Source organism: Xiphophorus couchianus, chromosome 7 (genome assembly GCF_001444195.1).
Source record: "Xiphophorus couchianus chromosome 7, X_couchianus-1.0, whole genome shotgun sequence".
In the NCBI taxonomy this organism is placed as follows: Eukaryota; Metazoa; Chordata; class Actinopteri; order Cyprinodontiformes; family Poeciliidae; genus Xiphophorus; species Xiphophorus couchianus.
This window is the reverse complement of record NC_040234.1, coordinates 18,833,120-18,857,706: the sequence shown is the minus strand read 5'-3', so window position 1 is coordinate 18,857,706 and position 24,587 is coordinate 18,833,120. Positions and strand designations below refer to the sequence as shown.

Genomic DNA, 24,587 nt, shown 5'->3' with positions numbered 1-24,587 from the left:
CTTGCCACCGAGGAGCTTTTTAACCACCTCGGCGACCTCGCCCCCAGAGATTGGAGAGCCCAACCCAGAGTCCCCAGGCTCCGCTTCCTCAGTGGAAGGCATGTTGGTGGGATTGAGGAGGTCTTCGAAGTACTCTGCCCACCGACCCACAACGTCCCGAGTAGAGGTCAGCAGCACACCATCCCCACTATAAACAGTGTTTGTGCTGCACCGCTTCCCCCCCCTGAGACGCCGGATGGTGGACCAGAATCGCCTCGAAGCCGTGCGGAAGTCTTTCTCCATGGCCTCTCCAAACTCCTCCCACGCCCAAGTTTTTGCCTCAGCAACCGCCCGAGCCACATGCCACTTCGCCCGCCGGTACCCATCAGCTGTTTCCGGAGTCCCACAGGCCAAAAAGGCCCGATAGGACTCCTTCTTCAGCCTGACGGCATTCCTCACCGAAGGTGTCCACCAACGGGTTCGAGGGTTGCCGCCGCGACAGGCACCGACAACCTTGCGGCCACAGCTCCAATCGGCCGCCTCGACAATGGAGGCACGGAACACGGTCCACTCAGACTCCATGTCCCCCACCTCCCCCGGGACGTGTTCGAAGTTTTGCCGGAGATGGGAGTTAAAACTCCGTCTCACAGGGGATTCCGCCAGACGTTCCCAGCAGACCCTCACAACACGTTTGGGCCTGCCAGGTCTGACCGGCTTTCGCCCCCACCACCGGAGCCAACTCACCACCAGGTAGTGGTCAGTGGACAGCTCCGCACCTCTCTTCACCCGAGTGTCCAAGACATACGGCCGCATATCCGATGAAACGATGACAAAGTCGATCATCGAACTGCGGCCTAGGGTGTCCTGGTGCCAAGTGCACATATGGACACCCTTATGCTTGAACATGGTGTTCGTTATGGACAATCCATGTCGAGCACAGAAGTCCAGCAACAGAACACCGCTCGAGTTCAGGTCGGGCGGGCCGTTCCTCCCAACCACGCCCCTCCAGGTCTCACTGTCGTTGCCCACGTGAGCGTTGAAGTCCCCCAGCAGAACAAGGGAGTCCCCAGGAGGAGCACTCTCCAGTACCCCCTCTAAGGACTCCAAAAAGGGTGGGTAATCTGAACTGTCGTTCGGCCCGTAAGCACAAACGACAGTCAGAACCCGTCCCCCCACCCGTAGGCGGAGGGATGCTACCCTCTCGTTCACCGGGGTGAACCCCAACGTACAGGCGCCGAGATGGGGAGCAACAAGTATGCCCACTCCTGCCCGACGTCTCTCTCCCTGGGCAACTCCAGAGTGGAAGTATGTCCAGCCCCTCTCAAGGAGACTGGTTCCAGAACCAGAGCCATGCGTCGAGGTGAGACCGACTATTTCTAGCCGGAACCTCTCGACCTCACGCACTAGCTCCGGCTCCTTCCCCACCAGAGAGGTGACATTCCACGTCCCAAGAGCCAGTTTCTGCAACCGAGGATCGGACCGCCAGGGTCCCCTCCCTTGGCCGCCACCCATCACACAGTGCACCCGACCCCTTTGGCCCCTCCCACGGGTGGTGGGCCCATGGGAGGGGGGGCCCATGTTTCCTCTTCGGGCTGAGCCCGGCCGGGCTCCATGGGTAAAAGCCCGGCCACCAGACGCTCGCCATCGTGCCCCCCCTCCAGGCCTGGCTCCAGAGTGGGGCCCCGGTGACCCGCGTCCGGGCGAGGGAACACCAAGTCCAATGTTTTTACTCATCATTGGGGTCTTCGGGCTGCACTTTGTCTGGTCCCTCACCTAGGACCTGTCTGCCTTGGGTGACCCTACCAGGGGCATGAAGCCCCAGACAGCATAGCTCCTAGGATCATTGGGGCACTCAAACCCCTCCACCACGATAAGGTGGCAGCCCATGGAGGAGAATTTACATTACATTTACATTAATGTGGAGATATATTGCAATCATGTCTTTCTGTTAGTTATGCTGAATATGACTTACAGCTAATGAAATGTGGTTTTACAGAAAATTAGAATATTGCATAAGAATAATTAAAAGAAATGAAATGATGCTGTAGACAAAAGATTGAAGAATGAAGAGGTCAGAGTTCACTGTTAGCTTCTGGTTTTGTTTCACAGAGTTTCAGTAAGTCTAAAGGCAGAGCAACCATCCATTAGGAAATCTTAGAGCAGCTCATCCCTCCCTCTGGATAAAGTTTATAGAGATGCTGGTTTCATTTTAAAGAAAGACCTAGAACCTTCCCACACTATTAGAAGTACCAAAACTTTCTATTGTTATGTAATATTCTAATTTCTAAAACTTCCATTATCTGTACGACAGACATACTTATCAATATTAATAGGAATAAACTTCAGATTTTAGGCAAAATGCATTGTTTGTGTTTATTGTCAGGATGATTTTCCTATTGGAAGGAAAACCTTACCCAGCTAGTATCTGACAATGTTTATCCTGGTTTGGTTCTGCCTCACTGAGTGCTGGTTTCAGCTTCTCAAAATCATTTTATTATTTCAGTGTCTGCACCACAGGGCTGTACACGCTGACTCTCCTCTTCCCCCCATGGAGCCGTGGCTGGAGGCTGCTCTCGATCGCCCTGAGGTCATCCAGGAACGCTGCCAAGCTCCACTGCAGGAGATAAAGAAGTTGTTTCCACTCACCGAAGTAGAGAAGAAAAAGAAGCTGAAGACAAGCGCTCAGATTTTTGGCAAAGAGTGAGTTTGGATTCAGAGTCCTGTTGCAGTCCTATGTGCAGATCGGTTGTAAAACCTTTGCAGAGTAACGTGCATGGTATTTTTCACGTCACAAGAAGCGGTGATGGATTGTAAATATTCTTTGTGATTCATAGCTCTGAGGAACCAGATGCCAAAAAAGCAAAAGAAGACGAAGAGGAGGATGAGTATAACCTGGCAAACATTGCTGAAGGATCTGTTACTTCTGTACGTGTCAGAGGGAACTGGCTGAGTCCTCACAGGCCACATAGGGGTCATATATAGAAAAGCTTACAGTAGCTTTTATGTCTGTATAAATATAAAAAACTAAGGGTGGAAAAATATTTCTATTTCTAGACTCGATTCTTGTCCCATTGTCTAAATGTTGTATTCTTCCTTTCTTCTATCTTTCTTGCTATGTGTCCTTTCTTTCCTTCCACCCTTCCTTCTGTATTTTCTTCTTTGGTTATTTACTTGTGTCCTTCCTTATTTCCTACTTGGCATCCTTCTGTCCTTGTGTTCTTCCTTCCTTATTTGCTTCCTTCCTCCCTTCTTCCTTTCCTCCTTCCTTCCTTCTATTATTGTCCCTCTTTCCTTCTTAGTATTTTTGTCCTACTTCCTTCCTTCGTTATTAGTGTCCTTGCACTTATTGCACCATATCTTTTAATTCCCTCCTTCAACCTTTTATGCTCCCTATCTTTCTGTCCGTCCTTCATTTTTAATGTTTATCTCCTCTATCTTTCCTTCCTTTCATCATTTCTCCTATCTCTCTGTCCCTCCATCTGTCTTGGTGAACTTCTATCATGGTATCCTACTTCCTTCCTTCTTTCCTTGTGCCCTTCCATCTTTCCTCCTTTGTGTCCTAATTTCCTTTCTTATGTCCTGTCTCCATGCCTTCCTGCTCCTACCTTCCTTCATGTCCTGTATCCATCCCTTATGTCCTACTTTCCCTCTAGTTAAAGGTTTTTCTTCTTGCTTATTTAAAGCCTGCCCACTGTAGAAAATCTGACATAAACCAATGGTGCAGTTTATTATTTTGTGTTTTAAAAATGAACAAAACAGATTCTGGAACATTGAATCTGGAAAGCCTAACAGATGTGTCTTAAATGAATTTCCACCTCCAACCAGGTGGGAAGTGTAGATCCAGCCCGGGACTTCCGCGCTCTGATCAAACAGAAAACTCTTTCGTTCGGAGAAGGTGAGGTCCCGGCTTCCTGTTATTTCTCTGCAGAGCTGATCAGACGAAAATCGGTGTAATATAAACCACCGTGACTCACACTCAGCCCCTATAATTACGTTTTTCTCTCTCTCTGGTTGTGGTGACCTCTGTCTTTTCAGTCTGTCAGCAATTGACTCACAGGATAGAGCAGCTGCTTAGCAACAAGAACACGCACTACTACATGAAAAGCATCACCTGTATCCAGGCTTTCAGAGAGCAGTCTGTAAAGGTAAATAAACATTCACTATCTGACATTTAGGAATGCATGACTATGATTTTCTTTCAAAGTTTGGTTGTTCTTCTGAGATTATTAGTCTTGAGATTAAAATGAGTCTGTTTCTTTTCTTGTGACTTGAGCTGAGGCCAATTTTCATAAGCATGTCAGCATTTGCGAGAGCGCTAAATGGAATTTGAATATTTTATGTCTTCCATAATTCAGCAGGGGAATGCTGATCTGTTCAACAGTTACCTTCAGTCCCTGAAAAGGAGTATTCCCAGCAGAGGCCTCGAGGTCTTCTGGGACCTGCTTGTTCAAGGTACGATAAGCCTTTTTTTTAAGAGGCTGCAAGGTTTCTGCTCAATTATTTTCCCCTGGGAAGAGATGAAGCCTCTACATGATTTGAGTGCCGAACGCTGCTTTAGTTACAGTACAAGTCTACTGAAGAGTTCAGCGTTTGACTGCTTTGTTTGGGCAGACGCTGTGACTTTGATCAGCAAGGACAAGGTTGAAGGAAGCGCCGTGTCGAAAAGTGAAGCCTCTCAGGTGATTTTAATGCACATTGATATTCATATTAATAGTGTGGAATACTACTGAGAAAATAATTTATTTCAGTAAGTCAATTCAAAAAGTGAAACACAAAGCAACATATATAAGAAGTACTTCTTTTATTTTGGGGATTATGGTTAACAGCAAATGAAAAACAATACCCCGTTTGGCAGAAAGTAAATTTTTAATATCGGCAATGAATAACAAACGAATCAAAAAAAGAAACTTGTTTTTAAATGATGATTTCAAGAGAAACAACTTGTCCAAATTAATCTGACCCCATGTGGAAAAGCTTGATTACTGCCAGACTTGCAGAATCTAGAAATCACTTATATAGGACTTTTCTGACAACATGAAGTAGGCTGTCTACCAAAATTACTCCCAGAACACACCAGTGACTCATCCAGGAGGTCTCAAATAAACCACCATCTAAAGGCCTCACTTGCTTTCCTTAATGTTTGAGGTCACAATTCAACAACAACAACAACAAAAAACTAGACTTGGCAGAAACAGCTTCCATTGGAGAGTTCCAAGTGGAAAAAGCTTTTCGGACCAACAGGAACCCAAATGTTTGAACCATGAGTTCTGCTCAGGAGGAATCAGTTCATGACCTTAAGTTCAAGGACACTTAGACTAAGTGGCTGTAGGTATACTTCTGAATGGCTTACTAAAAAACAAGGCGATGGTTTTGAAGTGGCCTAGTCAAGGTCCAGAGTTGTTTTGTGCATCTAAACGTTCCGATGTGACTGAATTAAAACTAATTTAAGAAGAGCAGCTAAAGGTTGAAGTCACGCTGGACTTTCTTCCTGTTAAAAAACAATTTTCCATTTATTCCATAATTTTCCAATTCACGAGAAACTAAATTTCAAGTTTTTATATTAACTCTAACCCATAATTACGAAACATAGCAGAAATGGACCCTTTAAATATCTTACTGTGAGATACATCACTCTGTTCTAAATCTCTAGCATTCAGGTTTTGTGTTGAAATGCTGAAATATTTAGTTTTCCAAGGATATTTTAAAGTCGTGCAAGTTATTTAGTATTAAGGGCTAAATAATGCCTTACTGCTAGCTGAATCCTACTTTGTTTGCAGTTTCTTTTGGCTGAGGAAAAGAAAGAACAAGTTGCTCCTGAACCTGTGGAAGACACTGGCGATGTTGATGACTTGGTGAGTGTGAAAATGTGTCGTCCAACAACAATCTATGTTCTCTCTTTTTATATAGATATATAATTTAGGAATTAGATTAGTGTTAGAACTGTTTCCTCTGCGGTTTTCATGTTGTTCTTTGAGGAGTTGAGCTTTTAGTACCTCATTATAAGCTCATCAGGCTCATATCCCTTCTCTTTGCTCTCTTCCTGTGCAGCTGGACATGATGTAAGAAAAGAAGCAGGAGGAGTGTTGGCAGAAATCTAAGGAATGTGGTGTTTGAACCCCACCCTAAACAAACTAGTTAAACCGTCCTTTGTCCTGTTCCTTCCACTGGAGATCCCCATCACTGGGTGTATTTTAGTTAGCTGTACTTCATTAAACAATTGACCAAACAACTTACAGAAAACTGCTTAGATCAAAAACTTTGTGTTCACTTTTAAATGTAAAATCACTATCATTGTATGAGTCTTTTGTAATTTATTTTCCAATGATCTAGTGTACTAAAAACTATAACATTCGGAGTACTACAGGTTTATTATGTGAAATCAGTGATTTATAATATGCTTAACAGTAGAGCTTGTGTTTTTTTGGGTGACAAAATATATTAAAACTTGATGCTTTGTGATAATAATTGCAAATTGTAGAACGCACAAGTAATAAACAAATATTTTCTTAAAATAATGAGTGTATTGCAAAGTTTTTGTTTGACAGATAATGAACACCAACAGACACTTGTATTTTACACAAAAACCCTCTAAATCACTGTTCTTGAACCGAATTATTGTACTATATGATACTACTGTGTAACATTTGTTGAACAGCTCCAAAAAAGTCCTTAATTAATAAATGTAAGCTTGCTAGCACCACATAAAACACTTAAAAACTGCATTTGTGTAACATTTACTTCTTAAAAATGAGACGGTACTTCCTTAGTTTAGGGGACAACCTTTCAAAATAAAAAGCATAACATATTGCCCTGGATTTATTGCAGACAACGAAGATTCAAGTCTGTATCACTTACGGTAATTTGATTTACCTAAGTCATTAAAGCCCTAATCTTAAAATGACATCACAGCCAACTTTCAAAGGTGTTTATGAATGTCCAGGTGTGGTTCTGTTAAAAAGGTTAAAAGCAGTTAATATCTTGCTTGTATTGGATATTTTATATAGTTTTCAATTGGTGTGAATCCATATTAATTGGACTTAGAGGGTGAATTTAATGGCTAGACAGAGAAAGCACTAGACCAAAACTGATTTTCACCATCTCAAAACAACTGTACTCTTCAAAATGTTATAGAGGTTCAAAATGCTGGGGCTGTAAAGGGGTTGGTGTCCATCTATTGCGCTCGGTGGGCAAGATGTCGGGTGAACCTTGGACAGGTCGCAACTCATCATCACAGGGAAACGGAGAGACAATTATGTGCACAAGCACTAAAAACAGCAAAATTTTAAGTGACCAAATAACCTGACATAGATATTTAGCCATTGACGGAAACATGTAGACAAAATCCATCCAGAAAAGCCCAAATGTACAGGAGGTGATGCACTGCCTCCAAACTTCGCTTATTGAGAAAATAATATTCAGCTTCTTTATAAATAGCTCTTCTATACATGCATGATTACAATTTACAGGTTCATGAAGCATTAACATTAGTTGTCTTCTTGGTCTATAGCCTCTCGGATTAGCCTTTAGCTTCAGCCTTTTGGGCCAACTAACTGGGTTTTGCATAGCGTGAAAACAACGGGAGTTTCTGCTAAGGAATAACTGCTTATAATCTTTTAACAGAATCACTTAGCTTCTGTTGCTTGATGAAAACAATAGAATTTGCTAATTGTGTCATTAATGGCAAATTTAATTAAAGTGGCACATATTTCAGTGTTTTATACATTCAAACTATTTAGAAACATATTAAAGACAATATGTGTGACTGAGGAGGTATCACCAAAAATCCAAAAAACAAGGCATACATTTTTTGTTACATTTGAAGCACAAGGCAGCCATATTGGATTTTGAGTTTGTGAAGTAAATAAGAAAGTTGGATTTCTGAGTACAAATGGACCACACCAAAGTGCTCTTGGTTTCAGCTGTTAGCTATGATATTACCTAATTTCGCTGTATAATTAGTGTTCATGTCTGGAGATGAATTTGCAAACATTTGGAAAAATAAATTGCTTTACTGGCTGTCAAATTAACTTGATGGAAATCTTTTACCCTTATTTATTTTGTTTTAAGTTTGAGTTTCTTGCAATTGGAAAACTAAATAGACCATTTTACAAATAAATCGAAACTAACCTAATTTAATATTTTGGTACAAGAAAAAAATGTTATCTGGAAAATGTTCACTCAAAACAATCTGGGTAGACAATATAGAGGTACCTAAAGTCTTTGCCAGTTATCTCTCACCATTGGCTCATTTCTTTTTTGTTTCATATTTGAACACAAAGAAAATCAGTGCTGGTAAGAACTGAGTTCTTTAGAAACCTCCTCCCCAAATATTTCAGGTTTTGCACATTATTGTTCCTGTTAATCTCTGACTGAGGTGAAATTAGCTGACCTTAATCAGCATTTTTGAGAACAATACAAGGGTGAATTCAACTTGGATCAACTGTTAAAATGGTTAAGTACAGAGCAGTAGCACCAGTAGGACACTCACAATGAGGACAGTCTCTAACACACCCACCTGACGAAACGGTCAAAGAAACTAGGCTGTAACAGATCAGAAAATTTCTGACTCTTAAAGATGGCAGTCTGGTCACCCATAGCCAACGTTGTTAGGACTTCTTCATCCACATCACTTCCCGTGGCAATCACAGTGGAAAAGATGTGTTCCCTGCGCATTGCAGAAGCTGCCTCGTCCAGGTTGGTGATATTAGTAATACCATCTGTGATGAAAACAAATGAGACCTCGGCACCACGTCTTGTCTTGCGAGTGGGTCCTTTGCCCAAAATCTCATTGATGGTTTTGAAGATGGCAGGCCCCACTGCTGACGAAGCATCAAGATAATGTAAACCTGATAGACCAGAAGTGATAGCCTTCTGCTCGTGTGTAAGAAGAAAGGCCACTTGGTTTTCATTCTCATTGCCAAACTCTGTCAGTGCCAGACGAGCCCCGTTTTGGTCATTTCTGTTCTTGGCCATTGTCAATGCATTTGCAACCATTTCAACAAAATGACGTGCGTGGCCAAAGTTTTCCATCCCGAGGCGCTCCGAACCATCGAGAAGAAACACCAGCTCTATGGGTCGTCCAACACATGGAGCTACAGCAAGTTCTGTAATGAAAGAGGACCGCTTACTCAATGACATTCTCGTCATTTTACCATTAAACCAGTAACCTAACCATAAATAAAACCCACCAGTTTTACAGGGAAGATCTGGACACTTAATCACTGGATCTGGAAAAGTAAACAGACATTCAGTGAAGTTTAGGCAGATGCCAAGAGGAGAATGGATGGAGAGACTTACCAGGACAGAGAACTGTTTCCATCTTCTGAATGAAGTTATCAGCCACTAAGTCTGTGTATTTCTTCATCTCAGTGATGCGGTTCTTGTTGTTACAGGCTATTGATACTAGGGTCTCACTGTCATGTTCCTTGTCAAACATGTCACCAACCCCAATGGCATTCACCACCACATTGGGGTCATCGCAGAGGTACCTGAGTTTACTGTCATCATCACGAGGGTCAAAGCGACCGTCTGTAACTACCACTACCGATACTTTGGCACGGGCTCTCTTGCTGTCCCTTATTAAGTTATCATAGGCAAACTTGAGTGCAGAGGGTGTAAATGTGCCCCCAGCAATCCACTGAAGATTCTTCACTGCTGTCTTGAATGAAGACATGGAGTCTATGGAAGGGTCATCGAGTCGTATGACCTCAAATGTTCCTTTGTGACTGAACTGTACCACTCCAACTCTCGTACCTAAAAAACACAGTAACTGTAGATTAATTGCAAGTTGCTAGTATACAGTACGTAAATGGTCTTTTTTTAATGATAAAACATCTTTAACTGTTTTGTCAATAAAAGGCTTAATTTTTTCAATTGAACAATGCTAAAAAGCTACAGAGTTTTCCCAAATCTCCGACCCACAACTGTGGTAGATTGCTGCTGCCTCAGAAGTTGAAAACTGGATCTTGGGATGATGCCACAGCTAAGCTAGGAGGTTGCAAAGCTTGTTAAATTTGCTAAGTATTTTATCACTAACTACAATTAGCAAGGCAAGATAATTTTTACAAACAAAGATTGTTTGGCACTACATCAGCAGTTGTTAATAAGGTAGAAAAGAGTCAGCAGTGCAAATAAACTGTTTAATACTGTAACAACTTTCATTATATTTCTGTGGAAACCATATTGAATCTGAATTTGGAGTTAGCGGGAGACCTCTAATGTTCAAATCCAGGATTCTCCCTTCAGGGTTCATTCTGTTTCATTTTTCATGCATGAAACCTGGAAATTACAACTTCTGAGTAGAACTCCAATGTAGTGTTAAAAGTGAAAAAACCCAAAATGCGACACACATTGTTGTACTTTTGATACAGAATGACAAAAAGCTACAATAATTTGTACAAAAAGGCATGTTTACCTGAAAACTACTCCTAAATTTAGCTTTTGTTGCACATTCAAAATAACCTATCAATTTTATATAAACCGTCATTACAACTGTAACAATCAATATGTTGATTGTTACAACATCACTGAAACATTCCCAACAGTTTGACACATGATCGCTGTGTTGATTTTCCTTTAGAAAAGGATTGAATGTTATTTTTGTGGACTGTACCCGTTGGAGATGTGGGGTCAGAGGCCATTGATCCCAGCCTGTTGATGGTGTTGATAACAAAGTTCTTTTCCAGGGTGAAGTTGGTCATCCCAACACTCTCAGAGCTGTCAATTACAAAGACAATGTCCAGAGCGCCGCAGTGTTTCTCACAGTCTGAGTGAAAAAAAAGAAAAGAAAATGCAACAAGTGGCTCAGCATGTTTAAAGATGATAACTGCAGAGCTGTGTTGGAATGAGGATCACGTCTCTCTGCCTACCACAACAACCACAGGTCTCCCTGATGTACGTCATAACATCACAGTCCTGGAGTAACATTAAGACGGTTTAGAGACATTCAGTTTCAAAGAATATAAAGAGCCTACTTTTATTCATGGTATTTTTCAGTTTGACTTACAGTGAGCCCAGGATCCCCAGCTGGCCCTGGACCACCCTGCACAAGCACATGACAAAGACAGAGTGGCGATATTGGATCTGAAATCTATATGCATGGTCAGGTGATTACTGAAATGGTTTCGCTGATGCTTCTTACATCTTTTCCAGGGTCTCCCTGGGGTCCTCTCTCTCCTGGCTCTCCTGGCTGGCCTGGTTCACCCTGAATGCAAAATATTTTTCTGGTGAAGTGACTCATACCTCATACCAAGCATGTTTTAAGTAATAGTGACTCATTCTCTGCATATGTGTAAAGTGTTCAGCTATAGTCGTTTTTTTACAGAAGGTGGGGCGTTGTGGTCATTGATTTTGCTCCTTGTTTGAAGAAGTACTGTACTGTCCATGAACTACACATGGACAGTACAGAAGATAAACTGCATCTGTTTCATTGCAAAAAATATCACAAAGAAACAGATGGCAGTAATGATAATGATGATAATGATGATCTCTGGGGCTCCTTTTTCCATGTCTAAAAAAGAAGCTCCACAGTTTTTTCTGCCTTTTTCAATGACTATTTTCTGTTTCTTCTTTCGTGATAATATTTAGGTTTTCTATTTCCACCTGAGTAATCCTCACAGTGTAACTTGGTTTCTAAAGAGCCTGTTTCCCCAAAAATATGTCTTGTGAACTATTCAGCCAATTGTTGTAAAGATGATGTTTTTAAAACTTTATACGACACACAAGTTATGTGAAAAAGTATTTTCCTCCCTAAAGACTTCTTAAACTTCTTTGGTTAAAATAAATGTTTCAGATACTGAAACCAACCCTGATCTATGTGATAAGATAACTCCTCCTCCTTTTACATCAAAAATTAACTGACAAAATGGAATGGAATTCAGAAATCACTTAAATAGAAACTGCATGACAACATGAAGTAGGCTAAAACTTCTCAAATAGCAACACATCAATCTCTGATATAAAGAAATTCAATAGCAGAGGACTCTGAAATCTATCGATCTGGGAATGGCTGCAAAGTTATTTTTTAAGTCTTTGAAACTCCAGTAATGGACAAAGGATTAATTGCACATTTTGCCAATAGTATTAGTCATAATTAATTGATGTAAGTAATATTTTTTTGCTTGTAAGATTGTCATAAAGGACAGTCACGAGAGTTAAAATACAAATGTTGTGATCTTATAGTGGTTGTCCAGTAGGTGGCTGCATATGGAGTGGCTAAGTAAAGTCCAGTAAAGTAGTTTTTGTGCAAGTCTACATCAGCACCAAACGAGATGACGGCCTTTGACTAACTGGCCACTGTAGTAACTACTCTTTAGGAAAGATGTATTTAGGCAACCTTTTAAGTTGAAATGAAGGCAAAAGACATTTTATTGTGGTGGACGAATCTTGCAGAAAAATGTAACATCAATACTTTTGAAAAACAGAAAAAAGAAGACCTACTGTAACTCAAGTCTGTTTTACAAAACAGTAGCTTCTTCAAGTGCGTACATTTTCCTATTTATTAATTGTTTTTTACTTTTATGTAACTTCTTTGATGTGAAAGTAGAATTTTCATGAATATATTCATGCAAACATTCAAAGTTATCTTTAGGGACTGATCAAAAAACGACAAGGACAAAGATGACGTAATTAAGGATTTAGTTAAACTTTACAAAATAAAATAAATTCACAGATTTAGATGTATTTGGTGCAACAACATAGGCTAATTAATGCATTATTAGTTCTAAAAACTTCATTTAAGCAAAATCACTTATTGAGTTAAAATACTTAACATGGGCCTGAAAACTTGATTGTTACACTATACATAGTTTCATTTAAGTACTTCTTCTGTTGTGTGCATTCAGCAATCCAAGTGCTTGAGGCAGAACAGTCTGCACAGCATTCGTTTTTGAGATAAGAGTTTTTCCCTGTTTCAGCAGAACCGTATAAACATTAGTTTCAGCTTATCTGTTCAGCATCTCTGTTTAAACCCTAAATTGCCCTTCCATTAAAGACATTGTGTCTTTATTCTTACAGGCTCTCCTGGTGCTCCTTTAGCTCCTGGCTCCCCTTTTGCACCGCATTCACCTCTGCCCCCTCTGGGTCCTCTCTTGCCTGGATCTCCTCTCTCTCCCTGCAAAGCACAGAATTCACTTTTACTCATGCATCTAAAACCTGAAGGATATGATATGAACAGAAAAAAAATCATACTGTTGGTCCTCTTGGTCCAGGGTAGTTGAATCCTGGCCTTCCATTGTCTCCCTTTAAGCCAGGACAGTGTTGAATGTTAAATATTATATACAAAGATTAGGTTTTGGTTATTAATGCTTTACAACATCACTTCATTTCTCCAATATAAATAAAAAACTCACAATTAGGGATTTGTTTTTTGTTGGGGGGGGGGGGGGGTTGAGTAAATGAGTGACATTAGAAAATACCAGAGGGAGTGAACTAGTTTCAGATGAGAATTACCAAAACAGAATTTTGTCAACAGAATCGATTTTTCTAAAGAGAACATTCTAAAAGGATATGTTGCTACTTATTGTAGGAATGCAGTACAGGATGGAGTGAACACTCTTATGTTCCCCAAGGTCCCAGCCATGCTGGAAAATTGAGTCAACTTAATGAAAAAAAAGTGTGGGAACTAATTTTACTTGCCCCACTTTTCGTCACAAGATTATGAATCTTTTGCTGGATAATCGTGACTTTAAATAAAGCATGACACGGGAAGAGATTATATAACCCCTCGGTTCAAGGAGTTTGACCTATAAGTCAGCAGTCAGACCCTATAACAACCATGCCATGGATATAAGTGATGAGTAGACATCACTTTTTAGCATCAGATGCTAAAAAAACATGTTTACATGTGAAATTAGCTGAGTTTTGAAAATATAGATTTTTTAAAACAGACTGACTATTTATAAGTATCTAACACTCAAAACTAGATTTGAAAATCCACCTTAGCAACATGCCCAGTCCAAACTACTGCCTCCAGAATTTCTCCTCCTCACTGGAAATATAACCACATACATTTTCATTAAATGAGCTTAAATTTAAGCCAAAGACTCTCATTTCTTTCTTCCTGGTGGCCAATGTGATGGGAAAGTTTAAATCTTCCTTATGCATATATATACTAGTTTTTCAGAGTGGTAAATATCTGAATACAGTTTTTGCTGATTTTGATTTTAGACCTCCAAATAAAACTGTTAAAATGCCGTTAAATTTAAAAAGTATAAAAACCATTACATTTAGAGTTAAAACTTGACCTACTCACCTGCGGTCCACGTGGTCCAGGGTCTCCTCTCAGTCCGGGTTCTCCAGGAGGCCCCACCATGCCCTACAGTGTCAAAGGTTAATGGCTCCATCAGCTCATGAACTTTAACTATTAATCTGTTAATAATAATGATGATATTATGAACTGCACACATTTCCTCCAGTGCTGCCTGGTTCTCCTGGCCGACCCCTTGGTCCTGGTAGTCCTTGGTCTCCCTGAAAACATTAAAGGAAATGCTTTCACCGGACTTAACCTTGACTCTAGCCCCCACACACAGAATTACTCATGTGGATGGGAATTTGGCAGTGGACAACGCAGGCCAAACCATTTCAAAAGGATTGTGTTTTCCCTGGAGAAAGACCTCTTTTTTCCTGATACAAGACTCAGCTGGAGTTGTTTTGGCTGATCCATTGTGCTTGAAGGCATAGCTTCATTATATGATGTATAACAAGGCTCTGGGTTGTCTCTCCAGCCAAAGCCCACCCACTCACCTTCGCACCCCTAACTCCATCTTCCCCAGGTCGACCTCTGTCCCCTGATGCTCCTTGATCTCCCTTCAAAGAAATATTGCGTGAGAATTTTAAATTATAAATAATTGGTTAATCTGAATAAAGAAATTGGAGCAAAACAAGAATCTTCCTCAGAATTCAAAGAAAGTATCTGATGCATTGCATAACTAAATCATGACAGGAGGGGGTTCTGCTCTCTGAGGCTGTAGAGTTGTGCAGAAAATGTGAAAAACATGATATTTTCTGTACTTCTACAGCTGAAAATTCATGTCAACAGAATTTCATGCTGTTTGTCAGTATTTCAAAAGATTAACCGAGTTTCAGATCACTAGCAGAAACCCTCCTTCCTTCATGATCTTTGCATTTAAAAAAAATAAAAAATACTCCATAGTTTACCAAGACACCCTGCAGTAGAAGTTCTCTAGTACGGTATTTACTTTTGGTTTTAGTTTCCTAACTTTTCTCAGTTTGAAAAAGGAATAGATCTGCTTTAAAAATCCCAAACTTTAAACGTCATCAGTAGATGACAACTGATTTTTTTCAATGTAAAACTCACCTTCGGTCCTGGGGCCCCATCTTGTCCTGGCGCCCCCTTCCTTCCAGGATCTCCCCTCCTGCCCTGTTAATGTTTGATAAAATATGAATGTCGAAATTTTACAACTCAAAAACAAATCTTTTAAATAGTGCTTGAAATACCAGTTCGCCCCTCAGTCCTGGTTTGCCACTGATCCCCTGAAAGAAATGCAAATGTACTATAAGTGTCATCACTCTACCAATAATTTATGTTGTAGGACATTTAAATAAATCTATGATACATACAGGAACCCCTCTTCCTCCAGGTGATCCTGGATTTCCAGGATTTCCCTTTTCACCCTAAGAAATGGTAAGTCAGATTAGTGACTGTATTTTTTTCATCATTCTGCTGTGTTTCAAACTAAAGCTTACCTTTAGTCCTGGATTTCCCACAGGGCCTGGGGGGCCTATCTTCCCTGGGAGACCTGTATCACCCTGAATCAACAAAGACAATGACACAATTAGATTTAAACACTGGACATGGACATAGAAAATACTGAATATGGATGCTTGCTTTAAAGAACTCATTTAATCATGGTTTGAAGGTGTTGAAATTTTTAAAATATAAAACAATAAATAAATCACATTCTGCCTTTCCTTTGGTTTTCAAAGCACAAAATTTGTGTTAAAGCACACTTTTATTGTCTGACAGAAAAGAGCTACTTGAGTCATGCTCACAAAAACAGGAAGATGCTACCATATATGGGGGGAAGATGTTGTATCCTTTCCAGCTGCAATAATCGTCTCTGTGCACGTAAACACAGGTGAGAAGGATGGAACCTTCCTTATATGCCCAAACAGTTAATAATAATTAGCATAGTAAAATTTAGGAACATTGCTTTTTATTCAAGTCTGAGCCAAGGGAGCCAGATAAGAAAAAAACAGTTGATTGCAGATGTTATTTTTTTCTACACTGGGACATTTTAGTGAAACTATTATAACCTTGGTTTCCAGATTCCTTCAAAAATATGTTTTTGCTAAGTTGTGTGTTACATGAATAGTCAACACTGATTTGTCGCTCCAGTATGAGATCTATTTCGCGCCTGAATGATCTAAAAGTCAGAGTTAAGTGGATTGAAAAATAAACCAAATATTCCTCCCTAAATGATCAGAATCTGGACGTAAAAAGCAACCAAATTCCAATGAAAAACTCAGTAATACCTTCAAAACATTATTAAAAAATATGAGCCACACAAAAGTATTGAAGGATGTCACCAAATGTACAATATCATGCTGTACATGTGTATAACGTTTTAGAAAACACATATATATGCTATGGATAGTTTATACACAGAGCTGAAATCTGTAATTGAAAATTTGAAGGTACTGAGTCGTATTAACAAGGTGAAATCCTGCAGGTTTGCAGGAATAATTTTGACAGCTAATTAAGTTTAATTTGAGACATTTTTTCTGCTTCAACGGATATAATGCATATATTTGCAGACTTTTTTCCTCTTTTTTGCCGCTTGAGTAAAGTATTAACATGCTCTTTTTGCTTTATTACACTGGTTTGCTTATGTGACACATCCTCTTTCAAAAGTTGTGCTCAAACTGGAAATTTCCTTTCTGCCTATTAAACAAGTGAAGATCCCCATAAAAAGCTGATGGTCCAGGCTGCTAATCCAACATCCTGACTGTTTCACTGTGAATCCAGCAAATTCTGAATCACCAGCCTTGCTTTATGTTACCTATGCATTTTTGAGCTGTTCTTTTTTTATTTTATGGTTTTTACATTTTTACCTCGTCTTTCTCCAGACTAAAGTTGTATAAACTTAGACTTCTTTTTCCACACCTTTTCTCCCGTTTTTCCAGATAATCCAGAGTCACCAGGGTCTCCTGGGTATCCATTTGGTCCCTTAAAAACAGGCATTGAATGAGTCAGACATCTGTGGGTGATTAATGATAAAGTTAAACACCATCTGATTGATCTATATGTGCAACATGGTAGAAATGATTGTGTTCTTTCTTGCGGTAACTACGACGAGATCAATATTCAAAAACAGATTTCAGTAAAAGCATAAGACTCACTTTTTCACCTGGATCACCTTTGCAGCCAGGAGCTCCAATTCGACCAAATTTACCCTGAAATTTCCACAGGTCAGTGAACATGTCTCTAGTATCCTGTGCCTTGAAAACGTAACATGCGTCTCCAGTTACCTTTTGTCCATCTGTTCCATTCCTTCCTGGTGAACCCGCCGCACCCTGCAAGAAACAACAAACACAATTAATTTTCGGAGTCTAGAAACGAGTGGAGTAGCCAAGCATTAAAATGTTGCTCTACCTTTGCTCCAATTAATCCAATTTCACCCTGTTTGAAAGAAATAAATTTATTACAGCTGGTATTTTCTTTCTCTCACTGGCACATAATCAGAAAGTTTTAGAAAATCGCACCTTTTCTCCTTTAAAACCAACTTCTCCCTGAGGGCAAACAAGAATGAACAAATTATTAAGATAAATAAATGAAAAACGTATAAATATTTGGTGAGCTTCACCAAACCTTTAGACCAGGTCGTCCAATTGAACCTTCAATCCCAGGATCACCCTGAATTGGAACATTTTATTTAAAAGTGAGCTGTCGTTGAAAATTAAAAAAATAAAATAAAATCACAAGTTGTTTTTTTTTAACTAGATTTGACGTATTCTCAGGCATACCTGGTTACCTTTATGACCTTTTGGTCCTTTGATGCCTCTGTCTCCTTTAATGCCCTAGAAAAATAACAGCAAAATGAACGTTTTGCAAAACAGGAGACAAAACATGAAAACTAGCATAGCACTAGTCATACTGACTTTTTGACCTGAGGCCCCTTTTCGTCCCGGGATCCCAGGGACTGCAAGGCATGTAGGTTTATAACACTGCAAGTAGAAGAAGAACAAAAATAAATTGATTCATAATAAATAAACAAAACATTATTTCAAAATTTAATTTCAAAATTAAAAAGAATTAGACACCGTAGCAGATTCTAAAGGTTTTTGTTTTAAGGATTTTCTGCATTAAGCATTGGTTTGTGTGCTTATGGGGGATGAATGTTTTGCTTCATAGATAAAAAATTACCTGGTATCTCTACTGTTCAATTATAATAATAGAAACTAAGTAAATGTTTCCACATTAAATGTTCTGCATCCATTTATGGTTTAATTCCTGATTAGAAACTATGTTCTCTCTTTTTTCAACAAATATGAGCAAATAATCCACAAGCAGGTCTTCTATTGGTGTAAGTTGGCTTTTGTCAAATGCTCTATTATTTTCTTCTACAGACTCATTGCATGTTTTTGTTTTGAATCTGAATATTTGAACATTTGCAACAAACTGGCTGGCAGAAGAAACCTCTCAGGGCAACATGGGGTCAGTACTGATATGTAGCTCAAAAAACTGTTATTGCACTGAGGCGCCATTGCTTTTGAAGGATATTGTACTAAACAATTTGAGGTGATAGATTGCTGGATTCATGTCAGTTCATGACCAGACAGAGCTTTGTCAACAGGTGGACGAAGAGTTTGTGTCAGCATGTTTGATTGCTTTGTCTTATACATCACCAAATGAGAACCATCTTTATTGGCCACATTTGAGCACATAAACAAGATATATAATTTTGGTTCCACTTTCTAAACAATATACAAACATTTCAAATGTGATTATGAAAAAAATATGGTAGAAAACAAAAGCAGTCTTCTAAGTAAATATTGGTATGTTTTTTGAAAAAAGAAAAACACTGTACATGCAAATTATAAAACACAAGAGGCCTAAACAAACACAAAATGTTTGATTTTGTGAAAAATCCTGTTAACTCTTTGAACTATGCACTCTTGTTGTGAATGGTGTATGTGTATTGGGATCAAGGATGTGGAAGTCATTGCATTCTGCTGCATCAGGATGGGGTATGTTTCTTCTTCCTGTGATGTCACCCTCTAGTTTTATTTTATTAATACTTTGGGATTATTCAAATATCTGGGAATGAAATGTCATTATTTTGAAAGTAGATAGGGTCCTTAGTTTCAGTTTCAAGCATATGGCACACTGAGGTGATAGAAATCAGCGCAGACAGCACAGTGTGGTGAGAGATTAAACCATGCTGAGTAACAGTTGCGTGGATTCTCTCGAAGTTGCAAACACATTAAATGTACATGGCGTGTGTGACCCGCAGTGCTTGTGTAGAAGAATTGTTCAACAAATCCAAAACCCTGTGGCAGCCTGGGTTTTCTGGTGATCATATTGTGTCTCCTACAGTGTTCAGTGCAGAGTAAGGTGATGCTGATGTGGTGTTTTTCTATGGCATCACATCTTCCTATGCCATATGTTTTAAGATTTAAAAGAACTAGCTCATTTGTGAAAACAGCGGTGATCCCATTTCAAAATGTTTGACCAACCTCATTAATCTTTGATGCGCCTTGAACAAAAGAACAAATGTTTCATGAGCATGGTGTAGGGTAAGTTAGTCTAAGAAACTACTTGTGGATTGAAGCTTTCATTGTTTATACATTTAAAAGCACATTGGATCTTCTGTGACTTTTAAGTAGAGTTATATATTTTTAGCTTACAAGCTGTAGCTATATCTCCAAGGACAAATTATTATTGCTCAAAAAATTAGTAAAAAAAAAAAGCAAATGACATGATGAGATGAGTTCTAACATCCTTTTCAAGGTCATTAAAGTTTTATTAATCTGTATAAATATAACAGATTCAAATCAAAGCATAATGACTCTAGTGAACTCTAGCAGGTAGTTAGTTAAGTTCAATATTAGGGGAGGGATTCAAAATTCAAAAGGTAAACAAGTAGAGGAACAGTTTCTTCAAAACCTTGGGACTAGAACAAATGAAGTGACGTTTTAGTGGATCAATCATTATTTTTTAAGATGTCTTACCTGTAGATATGCTTGATATTTCTGCAAAACAAAAACAGCAGTCAGTCAGGCAAGTTTCTTCTACCAATAAAATCTTAAAAAAGTATTTAGAAAAAATAAGATCTCAGATCACCATGACTTTGATGATGCGATCAATAGTTTCAGTGTTCATCCTCGGTCTTCCATTAACGATCTCCATGACTATGTAATCGTCTCGGTACACCTCTGTGGGTGAGCCGACTATCTCCCTCATCCCTAGTTCATTGACGCGTCTGGAGGCTGCTACTGAAAAAATGTGGATCCCTTGATCCCGAGCCCTGTCGCCTGCCACCTTGATCCCCCCACATGGACTCCCCGTCACGTGACCATCTGTGATGACCACTGAGAACAGGACAGCCTGTGTCCCTGAGTACGTCATCTCGTGGGTCATATTTGTGAGAGCGCAGTCGATGTAGGTGCCTTTGCCCAGGTATTTTATCTGACTGAGATTCCTGATGAAGCTCTGTTTGGTCGTGAACTGACTGAACAACACCTGCTTCTGAGAGAAGTGCAATCCCCCTAAGGACCAAGTGATCTGGATCTGGCCCCTGTACTCCTCATTTTCGAGGTTCTGGGCGAATATCTTCATGAATTCCTTGATGCTCTCCACCAGACTCCCGGGCGGAGATTCCTGCAGGGCGATGGTCTCTGAGGTGTCAATGGTGAAAAACAGCTTGATGGGACAGTCGATGATCGTTGCTGAACAGGAGGATGCCAACAAAAATGTAAATAAGTTGCAAATGTTTTTTGTGAACATTATTGAGTGATAAGGTACAAATAGGGCAAGATGCAGTACAGTTTTTTATACTCTAAAATTGTTTTAATTAGAGTTCCTACACACTTTTTATATCAAAATTGCACACTTTTCCAGACCAAATATTCAAAAATGCAAAATTCTTATATGTAAATGCAAAAGTCAATAGTAAATCCGTAGCAGATATGTTTTCAGTGGTCAGAATTTGAACATAAAACCTGCAACAAAAAAAAAAAGACTAGACGATAAGAAACAATAAACAAAGTATAGCAGATGGTGGGAAAACAGATGTAGTGATGGATAGAATAATGAATGGATTGATGATTAAATAGCTGCATGAAAGAATGACAGATGAACACATTATGTATAATTATTAGTACCATGAACAAACATGGCTGATGGAATGAGGGAACAACTGGCAGAATGAGACAGAATGAAACCTGAAAATCCAATTATTTTTCATGTACCATAAAATTCCTAAATTTCACTTTCATGCCTTTTCATACTGCTGGGCTGCATAGGAAACGACACAGGCTGTCCTGTTCTGCAACCTTTATGTTATTAAGATTTTTTGCATGAAAATGAAAGTGCATATAATGCATGTAATGATTTGAAAAGATTCATTTTCATTGTGAGTCTTGGAACATCAGTCTGTACAAAACAAGCTTTGTGTTCCTGGTTTAAAATGAGCTCAGCCTCAAGGTGACAGAGCATTACATGCTGCTCTTAGGCATTAGTGTGAATCATCTAATAAATTATAGCACAAATAAAGCCTTTCACATTCACATAACACAAACTCTTTTGTCTGGTTAAATTACAGTAATTTCACATCCATAGAGTGCAATTAATGCTGTTTTGTAATGTATTATAGAAGCAGACGAGCATCTCCTTCATCCTTCTTTACTATCTCTTTTTCATGTTCAGTCGTGCTCGAACTTTATTGCACTTTTAACCCGTCTACGTTTTTATTTCCACTGGATACTTCCAGCACTGCATATAAAACAGGCAAATTAAATATAAATCAAAACGACCTCAAGTCCTTCAAGGCAAATCCAGAAAAGTGGATATTGCAGTTTCCTGACCTAAAATTAAATTACAATAACTCACTCTCACAACCTTCTGGTCTTGGTGTGGGCTCTGGCGGCAGCGGAGCCGGTGTTGGTTCCGGACTGTCACCTCGTCCAGGTATGGGCCTGGGTCCTCGAGGGGGAGCAGGTTGAGGCGATGCAGCTTGGAACACCGTCAGAATGATGACCCATAAAATCATTGGCGCGACTGAATTGATTCCAGTCATTTTTCCTGAAACACACCAGCTGCTCTGTGTCATCTTTCTAATCCAAAGCGCTGTTTCAATGCAGGAAGTTACTGTCAGAGAGGTGAGATTCCACAGAGGGCGACTCAGCGGAGCTTACAAATGTTTATTGCAATTTCAGACAGTGTTAACAAAATGTCTCTTGATATTTATATCTACATTTATCTGTTTTGAGAAAACAGGAATTCCTTAACAACATGGAATTCTGTTTGAAAAAAGTCTCAGCCTGGATGTACTGTCTGATAAGAGTTTATGAATAAAATGTGGTGAGGAACATTTTGGCTGGAGTTAAGTACTATGATGTGAGTCAACATCAACAAGCAACAAACAAAATAACGAGCTGATGGGAGGCTGTTGCATTTTTTCCTAGTTTTCTGTCAGAACAGATGTTAGAAAGTCAGATGATCAAACTGATGGTGGTCAAAGTTACAAGCAAAGAACTAACAGATGCAAAAGCCTTTTCTGTGTGTTCACAACTTGAGTATTAAATCACTTTTATCGCTCAACTGAATCTTCTGTTTTTTATTGCTTGAAGCATGATTAAGAAAATACACACTCACATTCTCCAGCCAATGTTCTGTAACCATTTTAATCTATGGTCAATTGCTTCAAATATAAACATTATTTCTTTTTGAAAATACTTTTCTTTACAGAATAAAAAAAAAACACGATTGTCAGGAAACAAGTAAAGATGTACACAATAAAATGTAATAAATATCTAGTTTACACAGTCATTCCATATTTCTGAATGTGGCAGAACAGTGAAACCCTAAACCTTGCTAAATTCTGTGAACTCTTTAGATCCCCTCTAAAACACTTGGATCTGTCTTTTTTAATGGATAAAACTCTGAATTAACCTTAATATCAATTAATTATGCTTTAGCACTACTAACGAAGCTAACATCAACAGTTTTCCTCTTATCTGCTCTTGAGGGTGCAGCCAATCTACATTAAGGAAAATAAATATCACTCCTGGATTGGTTGTTTTCAAAACATCAGCCAAAACAATATTTCAGATATGCTCTCTTAAAAGAAAATCCATTAATAGACAGGTTTTCCACAGAAAACCTGTCCAGATTTTTCCACAGAAAAATCCGCAAATACCGAACAGGTGAAGGCTGGGAGAACGATTTCAGCAACACCAATGTTGAAAACTACCAAACAAGCCCACAACAGTGAATTGCAGGCAAAAACTCCTCAAACAGGAAAAAATGATAAAGAAGTCATAAACAATCTCAACTTTTCATGTAAACAGACTCAGTGAGTTTACTACTTTTCTAACTTCCTATAACACCCGGCTGTGGTGCAGTGTTAATGCTAGCATATAAACAAACAGGAACAACAAATTATACCACTCATTTCAACAATCGCCTCTGCCAGCATGTTCATAGAAGACAATTTAACAAATCTGGTGACAAATTAACAATTTGATAAAATTTGCTTCATTTTTTTTTTTTACCTGATTTCTGTAAATCTCTATTTTGGTAACATGAATCAAGCAGATTTCTCCAGCCTGACCACACCCACACTTTGTTGCTCGTACATAAATACTTTTAAACAAAACAAAAACGTAATCAGAAACTTAATTATGACAGAACAGCAAGATTTAACAGTGCAATCCCTAAAACATCATTCCTGACTCTACAATATGGGCTCTTGTTCCCATAAGTTGTGACCTTATTTTCTGAAATTCAAATAACCTTTTTTCTCAGTTTCAGTAGAATAACATCAAATGTATTCACTCACCTCTCTAAGATCGTCTTTATTAATAAAGTTGCCTCTGTGCTTGTATAGACTCAGTTAAACTAGTCTAAGCAAAAAACCAAAAAAACAGTAAGATAGGGTAAAGACTTCTTACCTCGGCAACAGCACACAAAGAATGTAAACTCCAAACTGAGTCAGGAAATTCAAGCAATCTCCACAGACTGCAAAGTCCAGATAATCATCTCAATCGGAAAGTTCCCATATCAGCAGATTCATCCGGGGTCAGCCTCTGGTTGGGGAGAGCTGCACTGGAGAGAGACGTTTAGATGAAAGCTTATTGTGTGGGACGACAGCTGGACAGCGACAGCAGCACAAGCTGCAACACAAAGACTCAGTTCTGCAGACTTGAAGTGGATTTGGATTAATACAGCATGCTGGAACAAACCATCTATCAACAGAATCTGATAGAACGCGTGTCAGATCGCAGACTGAATCTCTCCAAAGAACATCTTTTTTTACAAACACATCAACTCCCACTGCTGCATATCCTTACATGGAGAGAACAGCTCACACTCACTCCCTGTTTATATCTCTATGTTAAACACCATGGGAGATGTCATCCTGGAA

General features: G+C 39.3%; 2 protein-coding genes across 3 annotated transcripts in view; one reads left to right on the top strand and one right to left on the bottom strand.

Moving 5' to 3' along the window:
* The window catches only part of LOC114148320 (X-ray repair complementing defective repair in Chinese hamster cells 5), a 14,239-nt gene extending 7,745 nt beyond the window's left edge, over positions 1-6,494 (top strand). Inside the window, exons 14-21 of the mRNA XM_028023525.1 lie at positions 2,483-2,679; positions 2,814-2,904; positions 3,805-3,874; positions 4,015-4,124; positions 4,335-4,431; positions 4,591-4,658; positions 5,757-5,831; positions 6,028-6,494. Of these exons, the coding sequence (XP_027879326.1) occupies positions 2,483-2,679; positions 2,814-2,904; positions 3,805-3,874; positions 4,015-4,124; positions 4,335-4,431; positions 4,591-4,658; positions 5,757-5,831; positions 6,028-6,042 (723 nt within the window). The 3' untranslated portion in view covers positions 6,043-6,494. The remainder of the gene's footprint in view (positions 1-2,482; positions 2,680-2,813; positions 2,905-3,804; positions 3,875-4,014; positions 4,125-4,334; positions 4,432-4,590; positions 4,659-5,756; positions 5,832-6,027) is intronic.
* Positions 6,481-24,587, bottom strand: LOC114148319 (collagen alpha-2(VI) chain-like). Of its 2 annotated transcripts, none has more exons than XM_028023524.1 (28): positions 24,115-24,587; positions 22,061-22,243; positions 20,285-20,889; positions 20,173-20,193; positions 18,100-18,165; positions 17,965-18,018; positions 17,810-17,854; positions 17,704-17,730; positions 17,594-17,620; positions 17,470-17,514; positions 17,341-17,394; positions 17,105-17,167; positions 15,685-15,747; positions 15,559-15,612; positions 15,436-15,471; positions 15,296-15,358; positions 14,722-14,784; positions 14,383-14,445; positions 14,231-14,293; positions 13,168-13,218; positions 12,992-13,090; positions 11,120-11,182; positions 10,985-11,020; positions 10,848-10,893; positions 10,592-10,744; positions 9,277-9,732; positions 9,168-9,206; positions 6,481-9,083 (listed from the first exon to the last, which is right to left on the bottom strand). In XM_028023524.1, exons 2-28 carry the CDS (start codon positions 22,236-22,238, stop codon positions 8,482-8,484), a joined length of 3,135 nt encoding a protein of 1,044 aa, XP_027879325.1. In that variant the 5' UTR covers positions 22,239-22,243; positions 24,115-24,587; the 3' UTR covers positions 6,481-8,481. The 2 variants fall into 2 exon arrangements, with proteins under 2 accessions (XP_027879325.1, XP_027879323.1); XM_028023522.1 differs by having other exon boundaries at positions 22,052-22,243; positions 24,115-24,586.

What these genes read in the sequence shown, in the direction of transcription:
- LOC114148319 (XM_028023522.1), bottom strand. Translation starts at nt 22,238, where the DNA reads ATGACTGGAATCAATTCAGTCGCGCCAATGATTTTATGGGTCATCATT. An exon ending in TTGGTTTTAAAGGAGAAAAG is followed by an intron (nt 17,621 to 17,703) that starts GTGCGATTTTCT and finishes TCTTTCAAACAG; the next exon opens with GGTGAAATTGGATTAATTGG. An exon ending in GGAAACAGTTCTCTGTCCTG is followed by an intron (nt 9,207 to 9,276) that starts GTAAGTCTCTCC and finishes TTACTTTTCCAG; the next exon opens with ATCCAGTGATTAAGTGTCCA.